This window comes from Dermacentor albipictus, chromosome 5, assembly GCF_038994185.2.
Source record: "Dermacentor albipictus isolate Rhodes 1998 colony chromosome 5, USDA_Dalb.pri_finalv2, whole genome shotgun sequence".
Classification (NCBI taxonomy): Eukaryota; Metazoa; Arthropoda; class Arachnida; order Ixodida; family Ixodidae; genus Dermacentor; species Dermacentor albipictus.
Window position 1 is genome coordinate 165,572,980 of NC_091825.1, and position 20,775 is coordinate 165,593,754.

The 20,775-nt window shown below is 45.8% G+C and overlaps 1 protein-coding gene across 2 annotated transcripts in view; it reads right to left on the reverse strand.

Annotated features, from left to right (window-relative positions):
• LOC135917578 (visual pigment-like receptor peropsin) overlaps positions 1–20,775 on the reverse strand; it is a 633,033-nt gene that overhangs the window by 214,557 nt on the left and 397,701 nt on the right. For both annotated transcript variants that reach the window (XM_065451130.1, XM_065451131.1), the window contains one exon: positions 16,185–16,312. In XM_065451130.1, coding sequence (XP_065307202.1) covers positions 16,185–16,312 — 128 coding nt within the window. The remainder of the gene's footprint in view (positions 1–16,184; positions 16,313–20,775) is intronic.

The following is a 20,775-nucleotide window of genomic DNA, read 5'->3' on the forward strand; positions in this document are numbered from 1 at the left end:
TCAGATTCTGGATCCTATACTGTGCGCCATGTCAGAGAGACGACGAACCCTTCAGCAGCGTCTCTCGCGTGCTGTGTGACGTGGGTGAACCCTCGCTTCCGTGTCCATACCGACCATCGCTTGCTGGGGCAGGTTCGCCGCAATGCCAGCTCCAAAACATTCACGAAACGTATCCTAACTAGGATCGCAGTGCTGAATACATAAGTTTGGAAGTCAAAGTCGGCATTTTACTGCGAATAATAGTCATTAGCTAGAGAATGTGCTGAAGCGGTGTATTCGTTCACAAGAATTATGAACGATTAAAAAATAAATTACCAATTTGCACGGTGGTGTGCAAAATTGAGAAAGCGCGTCCACGACTTCAAAACAAACATTTTAATTACTATATCCCACGCCCTCCTTCACTTGAGATCAGTCACTATAAGCTGTACAGGAAATGGGCTTAGCGGGTGCGTGCTTGCCTAAGCAGATTTCCTGGCCTGTCCGGAACGGTGCGCGGAAAGGACTTCGGCACATTTAGTGTCAGGCCAGAGATAAGTATGAATGGTATATTCGGCTGGTCGCGTGATGCAATGATGGCTGCAATGGCTGGTCGCGTGATGCAACGCGGCTGGTCGCGGCTGGTACTCTCGTAGCACCGCGCTACAGCCCAGAGCGCTTGCAGGTGCTCTTTATACCTTGCTAGAGTGACCGAGATCTGGTGGAATTCCGCTGCCGTTGTTGGCATGCAGTCACCGGCGTAAAAGCAACCGCTAGCTTTGGGTTGGGACTCCGCGCCATCGTCGCGGCGGACGGTTGTTGAAACAAAGAAAAAAAACATTATAAAATTGTATAAATTAAGATGTGTCAATTGTCCTTGCTGTTGCAATGTTTTTATTACTAATGCAATGATAAAATAAGATCACTTTTATTGCGTGAATGAAATCAAAGCGCTCTCCCTTTCCCACCCCTGAATTTGTCAGCTTCGTCTGAGATGGCGAAGACTGCTCAGCTCAGCTGGCTTAGTCGCTCATGCTTGTTGTGGATCTTGTTGAGCGTTGTGCGCGTATTCCCCGCAGTGGCTTTAGCAACAATTTCCGCTTACCCTGGAAGACTGACCGTATGAAGCTTCGGAACCATGCGCGCCTGCGGGGCGTCAAGAAACGACTTAGGCGGACATCTTCCGATAAGATGACGAGATGGCTATATAGCGGAATTACAAGACTTGGGCGACCCTGTGGTGTACGCCACATTATTTTGATTCCTCAAATGCGACAGGTAATTGATATTGTGTTCTGTAAGCCTTTTGATTATCATTGTTCATGCGTTCTGGCGTTGTTGCTGAACCCATAACCTAAGTCGAGTGGCGTTATGCCTGTGCTTGATGAAATCTTAGTTTAACGTACAGTACGTTCGATGAGTTTGCGTTTGCTTTATTCTTATTTAGCATTGTAATAATAATTTTTGCCCACTTACACTGACACGCGCGATCTAGAAAACAGGTTTGTTGACAAACGAGGTGATTCTCAGGTTAATTCATTGCTGGTACTCAAGGCACGCAGCGAGCTTGCAATGATACTCTATCGTCACAAATTAAAGCATGCGCTACTAGCCTTGCATTAGGGCTGTTTTGTTTTCTGAAATTTAGTTCTTCAGTGACAGCGAAAAAAAAAGAAGACGCTCATTGTAGGCGTTCTAACGGAGTTAGGTAAATTTGTACTTTCTAATTAAGCCCTTCATCCCTCCACTCTATTTAGGCCGAACCAGACTGAGACCGTGGTACTTGTGTGAAATGTCTTATTCTAGATCAAGAGAACAGACTGGTGGGCTAGTTGGTGCTGCATAACTTGAGACAAAGTGCAAAAAAAAATTGGAGGCTTATCAATGTTAAGCCCAGTGGATGCGAAGCATCCACTGGGCTTAACTTTAGCGTATCCTTAGCGTTTGGAGGCATCTTGACCGCATACACGCCCGGCGAAAAGACGCTGGCGCGGTTGCGGGCGCAGAGACTGACGCGACGGCGGGCGCGCGCCGCTTCATCCCTGGCGTGACGTCACATATCACGTGATGTAGCGATGGTGGCGCCGTCGCCGCGTCGCGCGTGACGGCGCGAACCGAAGCGTGGAGGCCTCCGCCGGGCGACGTCCGACGGCGCGATATGAGGCCCCATCTGCAGCCGGTGTGACGTCATCACGTTACGTCACATCATGTGATCTCACTTCAGGGTCAATGGTGACCACCGCCGGGAGGCGAGCGACGGCGCGATATGAGGCCCCATCTGCAGCCGGTGTGACGTCATGTCACGTGACCTATTTGAAGGTCATTTGACGGTCAATGGTGGCCACCGCCGGGAGGCGACCGACGGCGCGATATGAGGCCCCATCTGCAGCCTGTGTGACGTCATCACGTGACGTCATGTCACGTGACCCCACTTCAGGGTCAATGGTGGCCACCGCCGGGCGTCGTGCGAAGGCCCGAAACCTACGTTAATATGCTTCGCATAAAAACGTAGGACTACAGAAGGGCTGCGACAACAGCGCTGTGTCTTTGTTGCCTTCTGTTGTCCTACGTGCTTTTTTGTGTTTTGCCTCAAGTTATTCTACATATGCTGCGTGGCTAGATTACTCCAGCACACCCGAAAGAGCGGGCGTGCTGGAGATACCAGCTTTACTGTGAACATATTTCGATCCACTAAGAAAGGAACTCTTGTGGTGAATACTTCCGTCTGTGAGGGTCAGGGATTAGTTCCTGACCGCCATGGCAAGTTCTGTACTGTGCTTTAACACCGCGCGCAAGATCTCTTTATTCACTTTTGTTCCGATGTGTGCAGACGAGAGTATGTGTTGGCGCTGTTTGGCATGTTTAGTGGGTGAATTACGATATTCCTTGTTCTCCAGTTTCTCTTTGCTGCATTTTTGTTTAGCGCTTATCTTAATTGTCTCTAAGCAAATTATGATCGCTTTCTTTTCGTATATAAAGTAGCAGAGCAAAACCGGTAAGGGCAAGGTACAGACGTTAGGGAGCCTGCCAATTTGCAAACGGCTGAAGAGTGTGCAGTGCCATTAGAAGGTGAGTAGCTGAATTGCAGGATCTCTCTATGATGTTATTTAATGCAATTAAGAAATATATAAAAGTCAAGGGCTCTAAATGCGTTCCGTGAAGTGACGCACGTAATGATGAATTCATTAGGCTCTATTTATCATGAATGAAGCTGACAGTTTCAAGGAGCCTTTTCTAAAATATTTTTTGTATTTTTAATCCATAGTTGAATAAGTCATAATGTAATGTTATCTTCAAAAAGACACTGAAGAGATTCACTGACTCTCTTTCATTTGCCATTAAGTCAGTTATATTAATCTCCCTCTACAGGTACCACCGAAGAGCCCGCTGGCGAGGGAGCAGCTACGGAGCACCATGGAGCTCTCACCGGAGGAGAGGTCATCCGGGCTACAGAATGGATGCCCACAGTTTTCCCTCATAACTTCATTGCCACAAATTAGAATTTGAACAGCAAAACCGCTTTTTCATTTGCTGTTAAAATGAATAAAAAATGGACTCGCCCTCCCGGCCCTAAATAAGTGTACGTCCAGCGAAGTTGTTGCAAAACCACCCCTAAAACTTCTGAGAGCGGGGTATGTAATGCTTTATTGATGAGTTGAATGCTCGTTTTGAGCTTGTTCTTTATTCAAACGTATCCTGTTCTGCGTGTTCTGTAGGTGAGTTCAATGAATTTCTGCACAATTCGCTTCACTTTACTGAGCACTTGTAACATCTGCCTTGCAGGGGTATGAGGGATTACATGTTTTGCTTGTTTACGGGGGTATGAACTATTGTTAATGTTAGACGCTTGTTTTGAGCTTGTTCTTTATTGAAACGTACGCTGTACTGTACGTTGTATGCGTGATTCAAATGAATGTAGGCACTGTTCGCTTCACTATCACGAGTGCTTGTGGCCTCTGTATTTCGAGCGGAATACGCCACTTCATTCTTTTTCTCCTTCTTTTTTTATTTTTGCTGATTGGGGGGCATGAGCCATTGCTGATGATGATAATTTTTGGTCACGAAAGGACACGCAAAACGCTGACGACTGAGAGGCTACAGATTTGCTGTAAAAGATTATCTACCTATTAACATGTGTTCTCAATTATGTTAATAGAAACAGCAGTTTGTTACTGCAAGAATAAAAAATGGCCTTCATGCCATTCTATGGACATGGATGCACATCGTATGGCGTGGTCATTATTTATTTATGTTGATCTGCTTCTGCAAGTGCTACTGAAGTGCTAATGAAGGAGGCAGCAGCTGCACGGCGCCAGCTACCTGCAGAGCCGGGCTTGTCCGGGCTACAGAAAGGTGTGCAAAGCTTTTGTTCCTAACTTTATTGGCACAGATGATAACTAATTTGAATGGAGAAACTGATAAATTGATCGCTGTAAAAGACGCACAAGTTGCCTTTATGAAGGGCTGCCTAAAAGGTTCCCTCCAAATGAAAAAGAGCCATAGGCAAAGATTGCCAGTGATATAATTCATTTAATTCTAACTTTTATAGTATTACGACATGCGGAGGGAGCCATATACACCCTGTGACATTGTTGCACTCATCTCCTGTCATTTTTCTCATCAAAATGATTGTCATGTGATTGTGATGACGAGGTCTCCTGGCTTCACAATGTTACTCTGTAGCAAGACCGATATGTCACCTTTCCATCACTTTCAACAAGCGTGTATACGTTCATCCTGCAATGGTCGTTTAAAGGAGCAACGTAGCTAAGTTACGGCACACGTGCCCACGTTACAACAATTCGTGTTCTCATTTACACAAGGGTTCATTTCATTAATGAGAAGCAGATTTCACATGCCGCTGACAAGTCATACTAGGGTAAAGGCATATAAGGACCACACATACGCTACCTCGAATGACGTCGTTTTAGAGCGCAGCTCTTAGACACCAATTCCTGCGGCGAGCGTCGGCGTCAGCGTTGTTCCTCTAACCGAGCGAACGAGCACAGTGAAGGATGAAAGCGAATGCGGAGTGCAGCGGGGAGATAAAATACGGCGCTAGCGAAGAGAGCGCGAGGAGGAAAACGGAGGAGGAGAGTATGGTGAAAGACGGGCTTTGCGGCGACGATGGCTATGAGATGGTGCCACAGTAGCGCGCGTCGTCTGTATGGAAACAAAGCGCTGCATGAGCGGAGATCTGTCTGCGGCGGCTGCTGTGAATCATGCCCACGCGTAACCCACGCACTGCTCCTCGTCATCTCCTGATTAGCGAGGAAGTCGCGCGAAACTTCGCTCTGTTTTGAACGTGCCACACGGGACGTATTGTCCGCCCCAGCATATGTATCACGGAATGAAGACACGTATAGAGCTGCGATCAAATTTTCCGTTACGGAGTATAGTGATCGCCGGTGAATTATGCCATTCCACACCAATTGGGGCAGGAACAGAAAAGGGAGGGATGTGGAGCTGAGTCGGTAGGTGGTTGTACTGAAGTGTTCATTTGTCATTTCTACAATTGTGTACTATTTCAGTTTCTTTCAATTTCCGATTGTGTCATATTACGAGAGGTTACTTGATGCATGCACACGTGTCGTTGAAGACACTTGACCCCCATACGCCTAGGCCGAAAAAAAGGTCATCACTCCAGAGACAGGGAGGGTTGTGAGAAGGTCGAAAGGTGAAGCTGAAAGGTGCCGAATGCGCTGACGATATTGTGAGCAAAAAAAAAGGTCGCCCAAAACTAATCAAGAGGGATGCCCTGGAGCCACTGAAGCCGTTGGTGAAACCAGAGATGCTCGAGCTCTTAGGATGTCAGGTCCTGCTACACGGTGCGGCGTGTGTAGGGCGGTTAGTGAGTGTTCAAAAGGTTAAAAAAATGAAACTGAGGTTAAAAACATTCAACAGGATTCTGGCGTTTTACGTGCCAAAACCACGATCTGATTATGAAGCCCACCGCAGTGGGGTTTCCCAATTATTAATAATCGACCACCTGGTGTTCCTTTAATGTGCCCACGAGGGTTCTTGCATTTTTCCCCAATCAGCGTGCGGCCGCCGCGGCCGGGATTTTATCCCAGGAGCTCGTGCTCAGCAGCGTAACGCGAAAGCCACTAAGCAGCCACGGTAGAAAAAAATTACCGACGATTACGTTACTTCCTAATGCGAAATTTGAGCGCAGCAAATAAGCTGTTTCACCTTTTCGATAGATTGAGGCAAAGAAATCGAGCAACACATGTATGCGCTATCACAGAATTTTTTTTTATTTTTCACACGTATTCCTTTAACAAAGACTCCACTAACAGTTCTTGACAGTCATGAAGGAAGCTTTGTGGTCGGAGAAATAGACTGATATATGTTCGACTTGGTACACCAATGCTTGATTCTCAAAGACGAGATCTATACAAGTGCCTCGCGAGGTTGCCACAGCCGTGGGACGCGTTACGAGCGAGAGGAACGGGATGTTCTCCCGCATAAGTGTTAGGAAATTGCTGTTTGTCTTTATGTCAACATTAAAGTCCCCCACTACTAACATCGGTGTTAGTAGTGGGGGAGCAGCAGCAGCAGCAGCAGACGGAGGATTTCCATCGGTCGTCTCGCTCATGGCTCAGAAAGAACTGGCAGATAATTTCGCAGTGGCGAACGGCAGCGGCAATTTCGGCTCGGGCGGTGCACATATACAGATCCGCCGCCACCGATCTGGCTCTCTGATTGCCACCGCACAGGGCGAACGGCAGCGGCAATTTCGGCTCGGGCGGTGCACATATACAGATCCGCCGCCACCGATCTGGCTCTCTGATTGCCACCGCACAGGGGTTGCATTGGAGGAGGAGCGAAGAAAGGAATTAAGTTCGAGCCGGCGCTTTGACAACCGGAGACTCGCAGGAAGAGGGGGGAGGGGGGCGGCGTGTACACCCAGCGGCAAACGATGGGGGCAGAAGCGCGCGCAGCAAGCGGACAACACGATAAAGGGAGGAGGGAAGAGATAGCAGCGACTGACTGATGCCGCTGACGCCGGTAGTGAGTCAACCCCAGCTGCGGAGTTGGTTTCAGGGACAACGCCGCCGATGCCGACACAAACAATATGATACCCTCGCTTCCGCAGCGCTAAGAACCATGTCTAGCCGTGGGAAGGTGGTCACGTATTCGTCGACGTGCCGGGGCCTACGTGAAATAACCGGTGCGTCGGCAACTGAAGAGCACCCTATCCGCCACACAAGAACGGGGGGGGGACCCTTTCCTCCTCTTTCTGCATGGCGGCGACGGTGTTCTATGCAGTCACGTTATCTTGACTCTCTAGCGGCGTCAGTGGCATCCAGCGGTATCAGTCGGTCGCTGCTAGCGCTGGGGGGATGAAAGGGGGGCGGAGCTGGTTACGAGGCCGACGACAACGCCGACGACGACGCGAAACCCAGGAACGGACGCCAAAGAGCTGCGCTCTAAAAGCTAAGGTTTGTGTTGGGTTTCCAGTCGTAGGCACGCTGCATGAATAACTCGCAGAAGCCACTGCTCCGCGTAGCGACACTCGCTCAGCAAACCACAGTGATTGCGCCGGCCAGTCGGCGAGAGGCCTGCTAAGCAAAGATAAGGTAAGGGACAGAGAGACAAAGAGACCGTCGCGGGGGGAATGGAGGGCGGAAGGCGAAAAAAGCGCGCGACGTCACCACCACTTTTGTTGTATTTGTGATTTACTTTTAAAGCGCAGCTCTTAGGTGCCGGTTTGTGCGGCGAGCATGGGCGGAGTCGGCGGTGTAACCGACCGACGAGCACAGCGAAAGAAGAAAGAGCGAACGCGGAGCATGAGATAAAAGACGCGAGTCGCGAATGGCGGAGTCCAATGAGAACGGCCCCTACAGTGACGTGCACGCGGGAAACTGGTGTCATGCGCACTCGCCCGACCGCTCGATGCGTAGTCGGATCTGGTCCCAGCCAAACCACTCGTTTCGGACTATCGTCTGCTTGTGTCAGCTTTCGCTCGCCCTTGTTTGGATAACTTGGTTTGGCGTCGTTCACGCTTGTTTCGATTGTCATGGTTTGGCATTGTTTTCTAATCTGATTCTATGCGCGTCGCAAATTGTATGGTATTTTATGGAAGCCACGCCGCACCAGCCACTGGACAGCACACTGGAACTTTCGACGAGTCCCGTATAAAAATCGACGCGCTTGACCCGCAGATCAGATTTTCCATTGCCGGCTCTGCTACATGTCTCTCTCAAATTGTTTGCCTCAATATATTGCGAAATTAAAACACGTATAGAACTGCGCTCAAATTACGCATCGGGGAGTATCGTAATCGTCGGTGAATATTTTTACGCCATCCACAGCCGGGGGTGGCACTGGCACTGATTGTAGGCCTGACGTAATTGTGACGCGATCTGACACGTCCAATGGGGGGCATAGAGAGCTTCCACCTACTATGCAGTCTGCCAGTAACCGGCAGTGGCAGTGGACGATTGCCGCGGAACCTGCTCCCTTTCCTTGCCACTGATGTGTTTCCTCTCCTGGCCTCCGAGTGCTATATAAGATTCTGTACTTTCGGATTTTGCATGCATTATCTGGCTCAATTTAGAGTGGGCTAAGCATTCTTGCGATGTGAGGCGAGTGCGGGATAGGAACCAGCCTAAATTATACTTGAGAAAGCATCCTGCCGGCGCTCATTATTAATGTAGGGTAAGAATAACGTTACAATCTTATTCCAATACTATTTCTTTTCACGCTTTTTCAGTGATCCGTGCGGCACTCAGCCCACATTATCAGAATCGCGCGAAAGTTACATTATACCGACTCGGTACCCTACCAGAGAAAAATGACGACGCTTGTCTTCGAAGCGGAGGATAGAGCGCTGCAGCTGGGGTCTTCGTCTCGACTTTCTGAGGGCGGAAAGGGGAGATTCCCGAAAAGCGGCAACCAGGAACGGGACGCGTGCTCATCGAAAACTCCCGGCAGCAGATGCGCTCTTTAAGAAGTTTGCACCCTTTGGGGCTTTTCTCGTCCCAGAACAATAACCGTCATCCAGCTTGCCCGCATTTCCTTTCTTTAACGCTGTAAGCGGGAGCGGTACTTCCAGGTCACAACCGGCATGGGCGTTATCAGCGTGACATATAGCATTCTTGACAGGAAAGTAGCTATCGCAGAGTTTTCAAGAAAGGAAATGCAAGGAAGGCTGACGACGATACTTGTTGGGGGACAAGATGAGCCCCAAAGGGTGAAAACGTTTTTTAATGTTATGGTGTAGCAGCTTGAATAGTTGTAGACCGCGAGGAAATGCCCCGTAACTGCTGTTCGCAGTTGATTGAGTATATTCAAAAATATGTTCCGACTAGCCTATTATCTCCATGCAATAGGGCTCCTTGGTTTAACTTGTGTTTAAAACGGCTTCTTAACAAGAAAAACCACATTTTTCGACGCTTCATGCTGTCCGGGGAGACAAAAGCAAAAGCTGCCCACGTAGCTATCACATCTGAATATAACATGGCCATTCACTCAGCCAAGAATTACTTTTTTTCTGAAACGCTACCTCATCTGCTCACAACTAACCCTAAGAAGTTTTGGAACGTTATCAACGTACGCAAACCTAAAGAAATTGTTCTGAAAACTGACGTTGGATTTCCTGTGCTCCGTGAGCTTTGCTCAACGGTTTTTAACAACACATTCTCGCTATTTTTTTCTGACGCTTTAGTAGATACTTCACCGTCCGCACGTGCCACCCGCCATGGTTGCTCAGTGGCTATGGTGTTAGGCTGCTGAGCACGAGGTCGCGGGATCGAATCCCGGCCACGGCGGCCGCATTTCGATGGGGGCGAAATGCGAAAACACCCGTGTACTTAGATTTAGGTGCACGTTAAAGAACCCCAGGTGGTCAAAATTTCCGGAGTCCCCCACTACGGCGTGCCTCATAATCAGAAAGTGGTTTCGGCACGTAAAACCCCATATATTATATTATTCCGCACGTGCCTTTACATACCCTGAGATGGAGCCGATTTCGATCGATTTTGATGGCATAAACAATTTGATTAAATAAGCTAATCTTTCCTCATGGGCAGGTGTTTATAAATTACAAATTCCTTAAGAGTACTGTAGCGTATTCATCTACTTTCTTGTCATATATCTTTATACGGTCTTTGCAGAGTTCAACACTTCCAGACCCCTGGAAGACGGCGAACGTGATTCCAGTCCTCAAACCTAGTGATATACATAACCCCTTAAACTACCGGCCGATCTCCTTAACTTCTATTCCATGCAAGTTATTAGAGCACATAATCTACTGCAACCTGATTTGTTTTCTCGAGTCTAACAATGTTTTTTTGCGACACAGCAGCACGGTTTTCGTAAAAGGTATTCATGTGATATTCATGTGAGCAGCCACGGTAGAAAAAGCTAAGGTTTGTGTTGGGTTTCCAGTCTTAGGCACGCTGCATGAATAACTCGCAGAAGCCACTGCTCCGCGTAGCGACACTCGCTCAGCAAACCAGAGTGATTGCGCCGGCCAGTCGGCGAGAGGCCGGCGCAATCTAATTATTTAATTAATTAATTAAGTGGAAGACTAATTATTTGTCTTCCGCTTTAGATAGAGCTTAAATTATTGACTGCATCTTCCTTGACTTCACGAAAGCTTCCGGTACCGTCTCACATCGATTACTTTTACTGAAACTTAACTCCATCTTTATTGTAGCTTGCTTAAGGGGATTGGATGTTTCTTGCAGAATAGAACACAGTACGTTTCTGTTAATGATCATGACTCTAAATCATGCAATGTAACATCCAGTGTTCCTCAGGGGTCAGTCCCTGGGCCTCTTTTTTTCTAATTTATATTATTAACCTGCCTGATTCTGTTACTTCTAACATAAAGCTCTTTGCAAATGACTGCGTTCTGTACCGCGTAATTTCCTATGAGTCTGACTTCCCCGTTCTTCAATCTGACCTAAATAAAATTTCTTGTTGGTGTGATACATGGCTTAAGTTTTTATGAAACGAAACATTAATAAATGTAAAGCAATGAGGGTGTTTGGAAAGATTAAGCAGTCTATTTCTCAGGGCTATGATCTTAATGGTTGCCCTCATCGGTTCGTCGACCTGTACAAGTATCTAGGCGCCCCTATCACTAATAACCTGTTATGGCGTAAACATATCCACCATGTTATTAACAAAGGTAACAGTTTTTTTTTTGTTTTGTTCGGCGGAATTTCAGGTTCGCTCCCGTTCCGCTGAAAACTGACGGTGGATTAAAACACTCGTGTGTTCTAAACTCGAGTAAGCTTCACCGATATGGGACTCGTACACTAGCTCGTTAACACAGTCCTTAAAATTGGTTAAAAAGCGCTCACTTAGGTTTATCCTCTCTAACTACTTTCGCTAAGCCAGTGTTTCTCGCATGAAGCAAAAGCTTGACCTACCTCTCCTTTCTACTAGACGTCGAATTTCCCGCTTATGTCTCTTTCATAAAATATACTACACTAATATTGACCTAAAAATGACAGTTCTTTCGCTACCGAGCCATTTGTCATTCCCTATTGATCATGGAATGAAGGTTGGGGTGCCTCAGTATAAAAGCAATGTATACCTCGAAGCCTTCATCCCGAAAACAAGTCAAGACTGGAATCGCTTTCCCGCATCCATCGTCACTATCACAGATCATGCTGTGTTCAAGTCGGCTATCTGTGACCATGTGCTGCCTCATTAGCAATTTTTTTTTCTTTTTCTATTGCCACTCCTCTGTGTAATGTCTGTACGGCCTTGAGAGTAAATAAATGAAATCAAACAGAATTAAAGCGTCGCTATGCAGTCTACTAACTTAAAGAGAAGCTTTTCGTGCTATTTAGGCAATTTTTAATTCGAACCTTCAGCCAAAGGCGCTCGCTTTGAGTGCACTCGCCAAAATCTCGTGGATCTATTGTATCAGACGCAAAAGTAGCGGCCACAAAATGCTCTCCTTTGTTTCACTGCAGCGCTAATGTTCAGAGTTGTTTTACAACCGGGACCACCGCTATGTTTTCATAACGGATCATTAACAACAAGTGAAAAGAAGCACTAGAAAAAAAAACACAATTTCAAGTAAAACATAATTAAAGTTTAGTCCTCTCTGGCCTCAGCACGACTGTTTTTTTTTTATAGCACAGACATTGCTCTTGTTGCAGCTTTTGCCTTTTGCAAGGGAGATTCACTGCTATCACCAAGATTTAGAGAGTCGCGTCGACAGTGACGTGTCGAACTGCCCAATCAAGGCTACGCTGCCTGACTTGTAAGGCAGCGACGTTTTTAGTGTTGACATTGAGCAAAAATCTGCCTTAAAATGCACGATTCGATGGTCAATTGCCACTATAAAAAACGACAACGCAAAAATGTTCTCCTGAAGACGCTTGCTCACGTACTGGGTTAAAGGACTGGGGTCGGCCTCACGATATTCCGTTACAATCTGGCACAATCGCCACAAGATATAGGTTACTTGCTGCTGTATATTTTTTTTACAGCGAAGCTGTTAGCCTATAGTTGGTTGGGATTTTTCGTGGAGTAGTTCTGTGCTCACCCAAAAACATCACCGCCACCTAGCGGCCACGGCCACTCAGAGAGAACTCAAACGGCACCTGGAAAAGCACTTTGCATTTGAGTGTCCACGTAACATAATTAAATTTTCACGCATATTCGAATTACAATCTGAAGATATCATATCTGCAGCTTGTGTACAAGTCTAACTTTGCAAATTTTCTGACGCAAGTTGCTTTGAAAAGTTCAGTTAGTTCAATAAAGCACTTGCTCTGGGCAGAGGGCCTAGAAGAATCAGTTTGTATGCTGCAGGTTCCGCGCACGTGCGTGCGTGTGTGATGTTTGTCGCTTGTGGTGGTGGTGCTTGTCATAACGTCGTCTAACGCAACAGCTTCACCGTATGTAGATCCACTTTCACAGTGTGGAATGGACGCCGATTTTTTCGGTTTGTGAAAACATATAGTTAAAATGGGCAGCTGTAGCTGAAATAAACTTTAACAGTCATTAACCTAAGCATTGTTAGTACACAGGAGTGCTATACTTAAGTTTACACAGAAGCCTTCTATACGGGATAAACATTTAGGCATAATTGTCAGAAAGGTTGTTTTAATATAGCGCGCATCTCTGAAAAGATTGCCAAAAATTAATTAATATAGGGGATTTGAGGAATGACAGTTGTTTTATATCTGACCAAGCTAGGTAACAGTGGCGGGCAAGTTTCATTGTCTGATTTGGCTGAGCGACTCATGTAGTCTATTTACGTGTAGAACACTGCTGCTTGCGCCAAAGGGGCTAGTGCCCTACACTCGCGTTTTATTTTATTAATCAGCAAGATGATTATTGAACTTAAGGGGAATGTTGTTATTGCAGAAGTGAAAATTTGGAAGTACTCCAAAGCAAAACCTTTGCTATAAACTTTAGGTATAACAGCTGTTTGCCGTTAAATGTGCACCATTAAATGAATTGCTGTTCGAGTTAACACTTTTGAGTGCTAGATATTTTAACAATACAGGAACATGTCAGCTCGAACTGCAATATAATTTCGTTTCTAATGTTACGTTATAGCAAAATGTGATGCCTTACCAGCAAAATGTTCTTGCGCCCTGATGAGTGCTGGTGGGTAAGGTCAAATTGTTGATGGGAGGTTAATTAAGCTTACGTTTTTTACTTCTTTGCGGAACGCAAACACGACGATGCCAAAACTACATGAAACGGGGAACAGATGGTACGAAAACGGCATAGAAAATAAGCATCCATCGTTATCACACTCAAAACCTCGTGTCAGATGTTTCAGGGAACGAGATGGTCCCAGTTTGCACTCAGTTTTCAGCTATGGCTTCACTCATGGCAGATGTAGTTTAAAGGGCAACTCCGGCGATTTTTCGATGTCAACGGATGTTGATGAAATTCGCTGGGTAGGTTCCTCTGCAAACGCCCCTCATGTCCTCAAAAAACAAGGTTTGAGAGTTGCACATATTCTTTACAAATTAATTTAATAAATTGCCTCGAACACCCTGTACCTTACCTATACCTTACCTCAGTTACAGGCAATACTGAGTATGACGCCAGGGTAGTCCCACTCAGAGCGTGCCGGGATCATGCAGACGACAGCGACGAGAGCGTGGAGGAGTCGACGATGGTGAGCTAGTGCTTTGCGTGAGAAGTTGCAGTCACGAGAATTTGCGTTCCCCGTGGACGGGCAAGTTACGGGGTGTGGCAAGTTGCCTTGTTGGCTGCACGAACTTCAGCCCTCGCCATCCGTACACACAGTTTGAGGCTATGCCGATTGCGTTCAGCCGAGGTTAAGTCAATATACCACAGTCGCGTAGTTCATGCGTCTGCTGCTGGCGGACCTGGGGGACTAACCTGAAGCTAACTAAGCGATCACGATGAAGAAAACTACTTCTGTGGTTCAGTTTTGCCCATACGGATTTGAAATAAACCATTCCTCATTTCGTACAGTCTACACACAAAATGCGAGAAGCCACGACACGGGGCAGTATCGACATCGATACGTTGCCGTTTCCAACAGAATGCTGCCCGCCGCACTCACCGGTACTTCCTTAATTTAAATGCGATACGAAGATGCGTGTATTTTTACGTATTGTCATGCCGAATCATTATAGAGTTTGCGAGCTGCACTGCTTGCCTCGTATCCCAAATGGGCAGTGAGCGTAGGCCCCTTCGATACAGCAGCGTAAACAACCGCCTCGTTCAGCTGCCAACGGTTTCTAGATTGGCATCGGCGTTTCTGCAAGAAAACTACGCGTTCTCTAAATGAACGATCACGCGCGCAAAGTCCTCATTTATGTCCTTTTTACAGAACAAATTGTGTGCATGAAGAGATAGGAAGAAGGATAAGTAGGCCGCATGACGTTCCGCTACTACGGTCTCCTGCTCGCTGTTTACGAAGGTGCGTGGTGGCTCAGATCAGCGCGATTCGGAGTGATGCAACGCTGCTTACATGCACAAAATCTGCCTGTTTTGATATGTTCTGACATTATTTCACGTCAAGAATGAGCGGCTAGTATTATATCTCAAACGAACGGCGGGTGGTCACTGCACTTTCCGATGGATATAAACAGATGTAGCATTCGGTACTTTGGACAGTTAGCGGCGTTTTTGCGAGATACAAATGCGAAAAATCGTGCTCCACATCTTACAGTGAGCATGGGAAGCGTTTTCGTGAGAAGGGGTAAAACACCTAAAATAGCAAGCAGCACGTAAAAAATCAGTGCTTTGGGGGACCCTTTGTCTTCATGTTGCAGCACGATATGTAGCGCATGGGCGCTGGGTGTTGTGGTGGCGGGTCGAATGCGCACGACGATTCGTGGCTATCAAATTCGTCAGAATCACACCTAACCATATTTGACATATCTGAAGAGCTGGTGCCCCTGACATTGTCACCGGAAGATCCGGCGCAGTCAGGATTCTGCCGAGTGTCTGCTCTTCACTGCCAACGGGCGAGACCGGCACACCTTCCCCGGTGGAGACACCCGTGACGTCACACGAAGAGGTTCGCTCGGCTGTTTAGTCAGGTTTCGGTTTCGTTATTGCGCTTGTTTGCTTATTTAAAATTATTTTCGAGTTTGCGAAAGAATTCTACTACCAGATGCGTGACAGGGTGATCTCAGGAACCTAAATATTTTATTACCTTGATATGGTCAAAAAATCACCGGAGTTGACTTTAACAGCACTGTCGTGTACAGTAAGTTTCGACAGCTTTAAAGTAAGGAGGCTAGCCACGCGACAATTCAACACCCTGAAGGGTGCAAAAATTTGTACTTTGTTGTCTACTGACTGACTTCAATTTCGAAATGACAGCATGCCCCAAAAGATTAATAATTAAAAGGTAATAAAAATTTGGCTAAATAATACTTCTGAACCCCTCTGCTGCTGGAAGCTCGGTAACAAAAATTTTTAGTTTTGTCTCGAGTCTCACTTTCTTTTTTTCCAGATGTGAGACAGTTGTTGTAGGAACGAGCTCAGTTACGTGGGATCTTCAGATGCCTCATAGGAGACAACGCGAAATGAGCATATTAGATATGTGAGAAACTGTCAAGCTAAAAAGAAAATCCCATTTAACTTTTTTATCCTCGGTCAAATAATACTGCTCGTCGCAGCACAAAAGCACGTAGCACACTTGCACTGACGATAGCGCTACTTTGCATGAGTCTGGAACTAAAGCTGCTAAGTACACACTCGAAAAAAAAACCCAAAACGACACGCACGAAAGCCAATGCGGCAGGTGGCCAGGTAGCGATCCAGCGCTAGAAGAGTGAGGGTTCCAATATGAGCCGAGCCGAAGAAGAAGCCGATGAAAGCGTACGCCTGGCATCCCGTATTGCCGAAGATCCATCTGAAATGAGACAAGTGCATTCGTGTACTTTCACATATAGTGTATGCAAGCGATCACGCGAAAGGAGCCTGGCACAGAGCTCGCGCGCTAACAAAGGTTTGCTGATGCTAAGATGCCTGCGCGACCTGAAACGTGCTTTTGACACCTATCATCTCGCCTACTATGGACGGTGCATGCGAGTGCGCGTATGTGTGTCCACAGGCGCATGCGTGCGTGCGTGCGTGCTGCTCTGATCATCATTCACGCCATGGCTGTGCGCTATGGCTGACGTTCTGTGGATGACCGCAGCAAACCTGTCATCGAACCTTAGTAAACAGATGAGGCTTTAAAATGAATACTTTTCTTTGGCTGCCAGGCTTCGTTCACGCTCGGCAAAACACTTTTATGTAGCACGCATTGAGCAACAGTAAGCTGTATCAGGAGTTTTTCATGTTCATCTACAATTGTGTCCTTGACACTTTTCATCTAATTACAATATTTGACAAGTTAAATAATGAAGACCTATTATATGGGTGGAGTGCAAAAAATAATCTGAGTAGCTCCAAGCAAAAGCAAACAACATTACCTCGGTTCTGTCCAGCTATTTGGGATTCGCATATTTTTACATCTTGGTGCATGATGATAGTTGGGACACCCTGCCTCTATAGTTACAATCATAAGAAGCCCACGGACAATGACACCAGGGTAAGAATAGCGGAAATTATTTTTAGTTTTTTATTTGAATCGAAGCAATCATAACTAAATGGCAATGAAAGTGAATGAAAAAACATCTGGCCGCAGGTGTGATACAAACGCACTTCTTCGCATCACGCGTGCGATGCTCTTACTAAATGAGCTACCGCGGTGACGTTCTGCCATCCCCTTTCTGGGGTATTTATGTATGTATACAAGAATAAACGGTGGGAGTGTGAGCCAGCGCCACCACTCACGGCCATGGGAGTGACTGTTAAAGGGACACTAAAGCGAAACAACAAATCAGTTTAGACTAATGAAGCATTGTTTGAGAACACTACAGGCAGTCATTTCAAAATAATAGTTTGATTATTAGATGAGAAAATGAAGGTCGAAGTGTCAGTATTTGAATTTCGTGCCGAAACCCCGACACCGGTACGTCAGTGTGACGTCAGTGATTCCGAAGTATGTTTTCGCATTTGGGCCACGTTGGCTGAGTAAAGGTTCCCAAAACATGCCAAGTTTATTATTTGGTTCCTTTAGAACACAATGTAGTCAATCTGTACCGCTATAAAATTAAGTAGGCCCTAGAAGATGCCACCAAAATCCGTGACGTCACAGCAACTAGGTGCGCGAACCTCAAGAAGGTGTCGTCACCCGTCTTTAGTTCTAGCGCTTTTTCTGGCTCACCAAGCGTCTTATCGTAGTAAGAGTGGTGTTTTTGGTGTCCTAGAGAGGTAATTTACTGATGCAGAAGAAATCATTTTTGTCTTTAGTGTCCCTGTAAACATCCTACCTAGCGCAGGCGTGACTACAGCGAGGGTCTCGAATCCGAAAGCTTTGACGCCATCAGGTGGCATGTGAGGGATTATTGACCAGTTGCCTTCACCTAAAATTTCACGTACTTCGTATGGAAGAAGGAAGCAAGTGTATTCTGAAAATTCCCTTCAGCAGTAGTCACAAAAGGAACGTTTTCGTTAAAGGTAAGGAACATATGTAAGGCGTCTCGGTCACCTGTCAAAAGTGAGCGAACGGCTTTGACATGCAAAGTAAAGGAAGTTTGTCAAATATATTTTTTAGGCCAAGTTGGTAACATACAGACGCATACAGCTTTTTCTGAATTTAGCGTTCAACGCCGAGGCACGTAAGGGCATTTTTCAGAGGTGAACGTGGTGCCTGTTTTAACGTGTGCCGCTTGCTTCTGATCTATTTCGTCATGTTGAATTATAGGCCCCATTTATTCTCAACTGATGGTTACATTTGGCCTACGTTGCTGCCGTGATGCTTTGACAGCGAGGCATTGAGGACAGCTGGGCAGTGTTTCTTAAATTCGTGCTTGAATTTTTGGAGCTGTAAGCTTAAGGAGAGAGGCAGCACTATCTGTACATGATCTCAGAGATTTGGTGGCGCGTGCTGAAAGCCATGTGTACTTCCCAGTCTCAGAGATTATAAACGAAGAAGTTTGCATGTACTTTTTATTTTGAATATAGAACGCCACAATATATGCTCCATGGTCATCATAATCACCTGGGCAAAACCATATTATGGTCGATGCCACCATTGCATATATAACCCATGGTAGGTGCCTGAGCATCATACAAATGGAGCATTCGCATAGGCTAAAACTAGGTGTGCATTTGGTTTGATTGTGCTTTACTAGCGTTTACGTCTATGATTCGCTGCAACCGTAACATTTTCCCCATTAGCGTTCTGCGATTCTAAAGGCTTATTTGACGCTCTGCAGCATATGGTAGCGTTCAAGTTGCGCTGCTTGTTAAAGCTTTGACAGCGAGAAAGCGCCGTGACAGCGAGGAGCACGAAACCGCAGCGCGCTATCTGGCCGCTGCTGGGTGACATAAGCTAAACGCCGCCGCAATGGTCACAGCTTTACGCACGTTGCAGCCTCCCAGTTTCGGTTTCGCGCACTTTTATAGCCAAAATTCATCATTAAGTTGAATTTAACTGAACTTAATTAGACAAGGTATGGTCATACAGAAAAACATGTTTACAAACATCTGGATTCGTAGCATCATGCTAGTAGGGATCCATGCAACGATTACATGCATAAACTTGCAGGCAAGAAACACATTTATACATCAGCACATCAGGTTAGCGTCCAAAACAAGGAATTAACAAATTTAATACATATAAAAATCAGTTTAACAGCAATCAGGTTATCATAAAAAACATAATTACAGGTTCTAATACACTTATTTGTAATAACTTTTAAGCACCACATGGAAAGTTCTATGCTGTTTCAAACGCACTGGAAGATTGTTTCATAAAGAAGTGCCAACACTAGAAAGCCGCCTTTTTCCCTAAACATTTTTTACGTGTGATTTTAGAAGTTACCACATTCATAACCTCTTGTTTTGAATTGCAAAGGCATAAAATTTGAGGAGTGAAGTTGATCATTGATATTTATAGAGTGGTACACCCTTATTGTTGTTTTGAAATTTATAGCAGGTGTAGGGGCATGATTTGCTATTGGAAAAAGAGAGGTTTAGTAGAGATCCCAAAACTTGAGTTTGACAAGAACCGGATTGCACGTTCTTGTAGTACTGCAAGTTATATTACGTAAGAGTCATGTGCGGTCCCAAGATTCAAAGCATTATGATAGTCGATTGTTAAATAGGGCAAAATAAATTGTTATCAATGTCGCTGCAGTAAAGAATGACATCTGAAAAGCAAAAGCACACAGTGGCTAGCTGCTTACATAGAAAGTCAATGTGCATTTTTTAGTTTAAGTGATGATCTAGTACAACGCCTAGATATGTTATCATGTCACAGTTCCGCGTGTGATCACATTTCTCCGGATCGAAAAACTGATATGGCTTGTATAGAGCGCTTGCTTCAATTTCCCAGTTACGATAAGACCACTGAAAGAAAATTTTTAAGAATTAATTATTGATATTTTCATTAGCGAATAATTGCCACGTATCACCCCTCACCACGTGGTCACCACCACTGGCGCCCCTATTACGAAGGCACCATCCTTTTATTTAAAAACGGCTCCATTTTTAAATATTCCTTTAAGTCTTCGTAGAAACACCTGGTATACCCGAGTTTTCCCTTGACACCATTTCACTCATAGTACTAATACACCGAGTGGGCTCATATGGAAAGCACATACGAAAAAAGAGAGAAAGAAAAAAGACGCTGTTGTGTTGAACGCGCTGGTAAAACCAAAGCTGAAACCACCAGCAAACGATATGACTACTTGTTGTACCAGCACAACAAAGAAAGCTCTGCCCACGGGGGTTTGACTGAGCTGTCACATAAAACTGCCACCGGCTATAGACCCTTTTCACGGTGATCCCGTGGGCGCTGCCTTGTTTGATCACGTGGTGATGCGTCCATTGCTTGTCTCAGCTGCCTCCGTTTTCTCTGTGTTTAAAACGAATGTGCATGACCGGGTGCCCGGCATAAAGCTTTGGCCACAGCTTCAGGGGACATGTAAGCGCTTTCAGAGCTCATTACTCGTCAGAACGGCGCTAACAGCGTATGCGGTGCTAGTACTAAAAGCTGAGCTAACAAAATGTATTCCCAGCTGTCCAAGCTTTTCACTTACGAATTGAATCAGGATAAGTGTGTTCTGCTATTCGCTCTGAATTTGGCAAATACTTTGAAACAGCAACTCATCACGTTTATGACTCAGTAATGTACCGCGGTGCAGTCGCTATCTCGTTGTTTAATTTCCGCCTAGTCGCTCTCTGGCGTGCGCAGTTGAGATATATTTGTCCTTCCTGCGCACAAGGCTTGTAACGTAGATGTGGTCTACGCTGTAATAG